The sequence below is a fragment of the Micropterus dolomieu genome, unplaced genomic scaffold (assembly GCF_021292245.1).
Source record: "Micropterus dolomieu isolate WLL.071019.BEF.003 ecotype Adirondacks unplaced genomic scaffold, ASM2129224v1 scaffold_330, whole genome shotgun sequence".
Classification (NCBI taxonomy): domain Eukaryota; kingdom Metazoa; phylum Chordata; class Actinopteri; order Centrarchiformes; family Centrarchidae; genus Micropterus; species Micropterus dolomieu.
This window is the reverse complement of record NW_025744318.1, coordinates 8,742-16,253: the sequence shown is the minus strand read 5'-3', so window position 1 is coordinate 16,253 and position 7,512 is coordinate 8,742. Positions and strand designations below refer to the sequence as shown.

The 7,512-nt window shown below is 50.1% G+C and overlaps 1 protein-coding gene across 1 annotated transcript; it reads left to right on the top strand.

Moving 5' to 3' along the window:
* Positions 1-619: 619 nt before the first annotated feature.
* Positions 620-7,062, top strand: LOC123967367 (zinc finger protein 318-like). Its single transcript, XM_046043442.1, has 6 exons — positions 620-1,032; positions 2,941-3,050; positions 4,212-4,833; positions 4,974-6,201; positions 6,310-6,407; positions 6,898-7,062. Exons 1-6 carry the CDS (start codon positions 772-774, stop codon positions 7,060-7,062), a joined length of 2,484 nt encoding a protein of 827 aa, XP_045899398.1. The 5' UTR covers positions 620-771.
* The last annotated feature ends 450 nt before the right edge of the window (positions 7,063-7,512 follow it).

Genomic DNA, 7,512 nt, shown 5'->3' with positions numbered 1-7,512 from the left:
TCATTACAGGATTGTTTTTCAAATCTTGCTTTTAACTTTTAAAGGCCTTAATGGATTGGCTCCATTGTACTTAACGGAGCTTCTTCACGTTCATACTGCAGCTAGAGTGCTGAGATCCACCAATCTCCTCCTCCTGGATGAACCCAGGAGCAGACTTAAACCCAGAGGCGACCGAGCCTTTAGTGTATCGGCCCCTAACCTGTGGAACAACCTGCCAGTCCACATCAGAACCGCCCCAACTTAAAAACATCTCTTTTCTTTGGCATTTCCTACGAGTTAAGTCTGTTATTATCCCTGGTGATTTTAATATCACTATATATCATTTACTGTATGTTAAAATGTTTTATTGCTGTACTTTTACTGTGTAAGTACTGTCTTATTGTAGTATTTTAACCTGTGAAGCATCTTGGTTGTTTTAAGTGTGTTATATAAATAAAAGTGATGTTGACTGATATTGATAAAAACGAACTAACTTTGATGTAATTTGATATTTTTTCCGCTACCCTGCAGACCGGTGTGGTGCAGTGACTCCTCCTCGCCGCAGGGGGCGCTGTGCATCTTTAAACTCGGGTTCCGCTCCTCCGATAAACACAAAGGAGGAGAAGAAGAAGGGCGGTCTGAATGTGGATCATGGTCGCTCTGTTCGGAATCAGGTCTTTGTGAAACACCGTGAAACCTGGTTCGGACTCAAAGAGTCCGCACGAGCCTGTGTTACGTTAAATAAAGCTCCAGAGTCCAGCAGGTGGACCCGGAGGATCTCTGCCGGAGGACATGTACCGAGGTCGGCCTCCGCCGAGAGGAGGCTACCCGCCGCCTTTCGAAGGCCGAGGTCCGCCTCCCGGGCCCAGGCCTTACCTGGTGCCGGGTTACAGAGAGGACCGGGGCCGGCCCAGGGCTCCGTACCACGCCGGATATCACGACCACGGTCCCCCCGAGTCCTACCGCCGCTCCCCGCCGCGCAGGAGGTACCCGTCCCCCGGCTCAGGGAGTCACCGTGGCGGCGAGTACTGGACCGGTGCTCCGCCGAGAGAGGTGGGTCAGCCGGGCTAGAAACCGGGTCTAATCAGTCTGAACATCGATACGAGTCCAAACCCGCTGTGGCTCCTGGTTCTGTCTCCTGAGGACGTGTCTGAGCTAAAGTTAGCCCCGGTTTGTTTATTAGCTTCTGTTCACCAAACTCCATTCAAAAATCTGTCAATTTAACAGAGCGGTGTTGTTTATCTGTGTGTAAGGGTGATAATTGTAAAAACTTTAGTGTCCATTCTTAAATTTTCTCGACCGACACATCAAGTGTGAATAACATTTACATTTTAGCTGCGTGATCACACCTTTAAGGTCTAAACTAATGATCTTTAAAATGTTTGAAGTAAAGTTGTTTATCAGAGCTTCACTGAACTGACATGTTTCTGACCGGAGTTCCTCGGTGGTTGGCTTCAGGTAAACTTCCGGTCACAGGTGTGTTTTCAGCTTCAGTTACCAGTGAAACAACAGGAGTCTGGCGGGTTAGTTAAACAGTTTACACACTTTCCAGCCATTTCACTTCATTTATCATAAAATCAGCTGGTAGAGACTGGACACCTGCTGCAGTCACGTGATCCGGCACCTGTAACTTCCTGTTGATGCAGCTGAAGGCGGACTTATCGATAACCCGGTTCTGGGTCTGAGCAGGGGCCGTGAAACACGTCCATCTCAGGGGGGACCTCTCAGAAAACTGTTCAGTTGTTCACATTCAAGTTTTATCTTTCTGTTGTCATGACAACTGCACCAGCAGTGATTTGGAGGAAGGTCCTCAGATCATTTAAAAACCGTCCTTGTTCCTGTTTGGGCTGAAGGATGAAGACTCGAACGCAAGATGGCGGCCTGCGGCTGATCCGACCTGTATCGGGTTTGGACCATGTGTGAAAGTGGAAGAGATCCGAGTGAACTGTTCACGCTGTAAACACATCAGATCTAAATCACTTCTGCAGTCTGAACGCAGCCTGTGAATCCAGTTTAACGCCAGCAGCTGTGCAACAATCCGTCGTTCATCTCAGCGGACAGAAACATCGACTCGTCGTGTCGTGGTCGTTTTGCTATGACAAAATCCCAGGCCACTAATCTGCGAGTAGTCTGTCTCCTGACTCGTGTCCAAACAGCCACAGTCCAGATTTTACAAAAGACCTGGTCCTTCACCGGGCCAGTGCTGTCCACCAAAAACCACTCAAACCTGTTGCATGGTCTGTAGTTAATTTGTTTAAAAGAGTCAAAAACTTGTTGCGCTCTTTCCACCTCCTGCCCATGTGCAGCAAAGCGACTCGCCACCCAATCAGCAAAACACACAGAATGAGCTTCTGCGTTACTGACAACAGTCCAGCAAGCTGATTCTGACTCATCGTTTCCAGCCAAGACTCTTTTGTCGTATGGGACCGTCAGCTGATCCTGGGGCCTCTCTGCCTCTGAAGGTGGGGACGGGCCTGGTTTTATGGGTGGAAAGTAATTGTTGATATTAAATTATTGATCTAAGACGGACCCCGGAGAGAGCTGCAGGTTTAAGTCGCCCCCTGCTGGCTGCTGGAGAGGATGCAGGTTTAAGTCGCCCCCTGCTGGCTGCTGGAGAGGATGCAGGTTTAAGTCGCCCCCTGCTGGCTGCTGGAGAGGCTGCAGGTTTAAGGCGCCCCCTGCTGGCTGCTGGAGAGAGCTGCAGGTTTAAGGCGCCCCCTGCTGGCTGCTGGAGAGGGCTGCAGGTTTAAGGCGCCCCCTGCTGGCTGCTATAGAGGACGCAGGTTTAAGGCGCCCCCTGCTGGCTGCTATAGAGGACGCAGGTTTAAGGCGCCCCCTGCTGGCTGCTATAGAGGACGCAGGTTTAAGGCGCCCCCTGCTGGCTGCTATAGAGGACGCAGGTTTAAGGCTTCACTTCTCAGAGCTGGAGGTTTTGACACTAAAGAATGCGTTTTGTTACAGAGGTCTCCGTCACCGCGTGGACCTGTTCCCCTCGACCACAACCTGGTCATCACCGTCGGCAACGAGCTGACCGGACCATCTGGCCCCGCCCCCTCACGCCATCATGACAGGTATGAACCAAACGAATATATTTGGGTTATTATGTTTGTAGATGTCAACACCTGACAACAAACGTGGCAAAGTGTTTATTTAAACGGAAGCGCAGTGCCTGAAGAAGAAGAAGAAGAAGAATAATACGGGGGTGTTTATACGCTAGAGCTGCAACTGACGATTATTTTCATTATCAACTCAGCGACCAACTGTTTTCACGATGAATTAATTGTTTAGTTTATAAAATGGCAAGAAATACTGGAATGCTCATCACAATTTTCCCAAAATAACATCTTAAAAACCCAAGTCTTTTTTTTCTTTTTTTTTTCTTTCTGTAAATGACAAAGAACAGCAGCAGTTCTTCACATTTAAGGAAATTAAACCAGCAGAAGAAATGACACCATTAATGGATTATCAAAAAAGTTGATTAATTTTCTTCCGATGGATTAATCGTTGCAGCTCTATAATATAAACGTCGCTGCTGATTTATGACATATCCTCAATGTTGAAAAGGCATTTTGTGCTTTTATTTTGTTGGTAGATTATGAATATTGGTGCTGTTTAAAAGAAAAACAGGAAAAAAGTCGCTTTATCTGAGGGGGAGTCAAACTGAAGTAAAATTATCTTAATGTTAAAGTCTATCTTGAAAAAGATAAAGTTGCAATATTTTGAGAATAAATTTGCGATAAAATTTATAATTTTACAAGATAAATTTAATATATTTAATAGCACCAAAATCATAATTTTACATGTAAACGGTTTAACTTCTAAACTTTGGTGTAAAATTAATCTAAAGAGTGGCCAAACATTTCGTCTAAAGAGAAACATACAGGTGAGAGGACAGACGTCAGGCCTCTAATATTTAATTCTAAAGTGGTAGTGGTAAAAATAACATAATACATCTACATAATGATATATATATAAAAACTGTGTATCTTTACTAATTATATAAATTTTATCTAATATTTAAAAAATAATAAAATGTTCACTTTAGGAGAAAAGTGAAATTGAATCGAATATCGAATTAAATGTTTTATTTTAACTTGATAAATGTAGTTATTTTCTATGGCCCTGGGTAGTGTCTGCAGGTATAACTCTGTCTGTGTGTAGCCTGAGAGGCCAAACCCAGGGCATCTTTGGTTGTTAAATTCAGTCCACTTAAAGCCGGTGTTTCCCTACAGAGACTACCCTCCTCGACCCGAGCACGAGCGGGGCCGGAGCCGACCTCGCAGCCGGAGTCCGGACCGGAGCCGGGCGAAGAGCCTGGGACGGAGCAAGAGTCAGGTGAGGAGCAAGAGCCGGCCCCGGAGCCCGAGCCGCAGCCCGGACCGGAGCCGAGCCAGGGGCCGGAGCAAGAGCCGCAGTCCGGACCGGAGCCGTGCCAAGAGTCGGGGCCGGAGCAAGAGCCGCAGTCCGGACCGGAGCCGGGCCAAGAGCCGGGGAAGAAGCAAGAGTTGGGGCAGGAGCAAGAGCCGCAGTCCGGACCGGAGCCGGGCCAGGAGCCGGGGCCGGAGCAAGAGTCGTCCGCGTAGCAGGTCCAGGTCCAGAGGGCGGAGCCGAGGACGAAGCGGCAGCAAAGCGGCGAGCCACGTCCGCAATAAGAGCCGGCAGAGGAGTCGCAGCGCCAGCAGCAGCAGCTCGAGCTCCAGCAGCTGCAGCTCCGACAGCGACAGGGAGTCCAAGAGGGAGTTCAGGGAGCTGGACACGGCCCGGCGCCGGAAGGAGCTGGAGGAGATGCTGAGCCTGCCGACCAAGTCCATCCTGAAGAGACGCAACGACTCCGAGGACTCGCCAACTCTCAGGGTACGTCATTCTTGAAATCTTGTAACTGGATCAATAACGATAATAAAATGTTTAAAGAAGGACCACGAGGGTTCATTTAAAGAGAAGGTTCAGATCATTAAAGCACCGGAGCGTCACTCTGCTCTGTCTCTGTGTTTCAGAGCACAGAGTCCCCCAGGGGTCCGGAGGGGACCCACATCTCCCGGGTGGCCGACCAGCTGCTGCAGGCTGTTAAGGGCATGGAGCCTCACATGGTGGCCCACATGCTGTCCGAGCTGCGGTCCGACCCGCAGATGGCTCAGCGCGCCGGCCTCGACGCCGAGATCAAAGAGATCCTCAATCTGCTGGGGGGCCCGGCGGGGGCCATGGCTCAGGAGAAGACGGCGGATGATATTGATGACGAGGAGAAGTTCCTGTACGGAGACTCGGAGGAGCCCAAACCTGCACCAGCACCCGAGCTGGTCCAACACCACGGGTTGGATCTGTACGGAGACCTGACGGAGGAGGCGCTGTACGGAGACTACCCGCCGCCGAAAGCCATCATTGGTCAGACGTATGGCCTCCCGCCAGGGGCCTCGCCTCACCTTCAGGCCCCTCCCACTTTGGGGGAGGGGGACATGAGGTACGCAAGCCAACCCACCATCAGCCCTGACCAGAACATCAGGGTCCAGGTGCCGAACCCTGCTTACCCACCGGGGACGGAGCCACTTGAGGAGGGCGAGCGACAGGCTCTGGAGGAGTACGAGAAGATCCAGGACCTGCTGAAGACCATCGGCCTGGACCTGGGTGTGGGCGAGATCAGCAAGATGGCCGCCAGGACCAAAGAGCGGCTCCACGGGAGCAAGCCGCCTCCGAAGACCCCCACCCGCAGACGGTACTCCTCCGGCAGCTCTGACGGCAGCCGCCGCAGTCGGGGCCGTAGGAGGCGGAGCCCCAGCGGCAGCTCCAGCAGCAGCAGCAGGAGTCGTAGCCGTGAGAGGGGGGGCAGCTGGAGCAGCGACGATGACCGCAGGAAGAGCTTGGCGCTGCCCAAATTGCACAAAGCCAGAGACGTCAAAGAGATGAAGCCCGAGCGGAGTGACGCAGCTCCGCCTCCGCACAAAGAGCCGCTGCTACAAACCCCCGACCCCAACACCCACACACCCCACCCTGGGGTGCCCATACCCACCTACCCCCCCTCACAGGTACACGGCATTATGCCCCCCAACTTCCCCCCGCCGGGTTACGGCCAGTATGGAAACTACCTTCCCTACATGCACCAGCAGTGGCCGCCCATGTACCCGCCCCCCAATATATCCTTGCCCCCCCCGACCAGCCCTGAAGACTTCCCCCCCAGTCTGCCCTACAAACAGCCCTACACCAAACCGGCCCTTGAGCTGGGGGCCAAAGGTCAGTATGATCGATGATTAAAGGAACGTTTCCCCCAGATGATTCCTGCTGCCTGTGTCGACGTCTTCAGAGCAGCCGTTTAACTCCTGGTCTCTGTTGTGTCCTCAGGTCCAAGGAGTTCTGTTCAGGACGGCGAGAAGGGAAAAGTCAGCAGCCACGACAGGAGAGTGTCCGAGGAGCAGAACAACGAGAGCCAGAAACAAAAGGTCAGGAATATCTGAACAAGCATTACTGGAACTGTCTGAGTCGGCAGCCAATTTAATTTAATGTACACAGCAGCGGTACCGAGCAGGTCCAGACCGAAAACTCCCTTCCACAGGTAGAAACTTCGAGCAGAACTGTGACTCAGGGTGGAGGTTGAGGTTATGAATTTTTAATTCAATTTCAATTCAGTTTTATTTATATAGCGCCAAATCACAACAACAGTTATCTCACAGCACTTTTCATAAAAGAGCAGGTCTAGACCGTACTCTGTGATGTTATTTACAGAAGCCCAACAGTTCCCACCAAGAGCAACACTAGGCAAGTTAGCGCACAATGACAGTTTGTCGTAGTATCTATGTGCCAAGTTCATACATTGGAAGGCAGATTTCCTCTTAGGAAGAAGAAGAAGAAGATGCAGAGCAAACACAAGAGCTGCTGGCAGGTAGAGCAGGTGTCACCAGGTGAGTTGAACGTGACTGTTTTTGTGTCCAGGTTCTGGAGGAGAGAGAGAAGCTGAAGCAGGAGAGAGAGCTCCGGATGAAGAAAAAGGAATATTTGATGAAGGAACTGGAGAGACTCAGGAAGCAACAAGGTGGGCGCACTAAATGCATTAATCTGGTCCACTTTGAGAACAGAATTAAGAGGCTAGATGTATGAAGATACATCTCATAAACACATTGTACAGATATAAATGATGATGACTGCAAAAAATTGAACACGTTCATTTAATTTTATTTCGTACTTTTCCGACAACCCGACCCTAAATCAAAGAAGAAGGAAATTTCCCAACACCTTAGTGTTGTTATTTATTTTTAATGAACAGAAATTATCCTTCCTGTGAATAAAATCCACTTAATCTTATTTCCATACTTACATCGTAGAGTCTAGACTTCACAGCCTCTCTTCAGGTCAGACTCCAGACTGCAGCACTTTGTAAAGACAGAATTTAACCTGCCTGTCAGCTGCTCCCTGACCTTTGATTTACCGTAGAGGCTGCAATACATGTGCATTCCAAATTTAGCTGACAGTGGAACCTGTTCAAACCCTTAGCCAACGTTACGGTGCAAAGGCACAATTCAGTATCTCCCGAAAGTGAGCACACCCCTC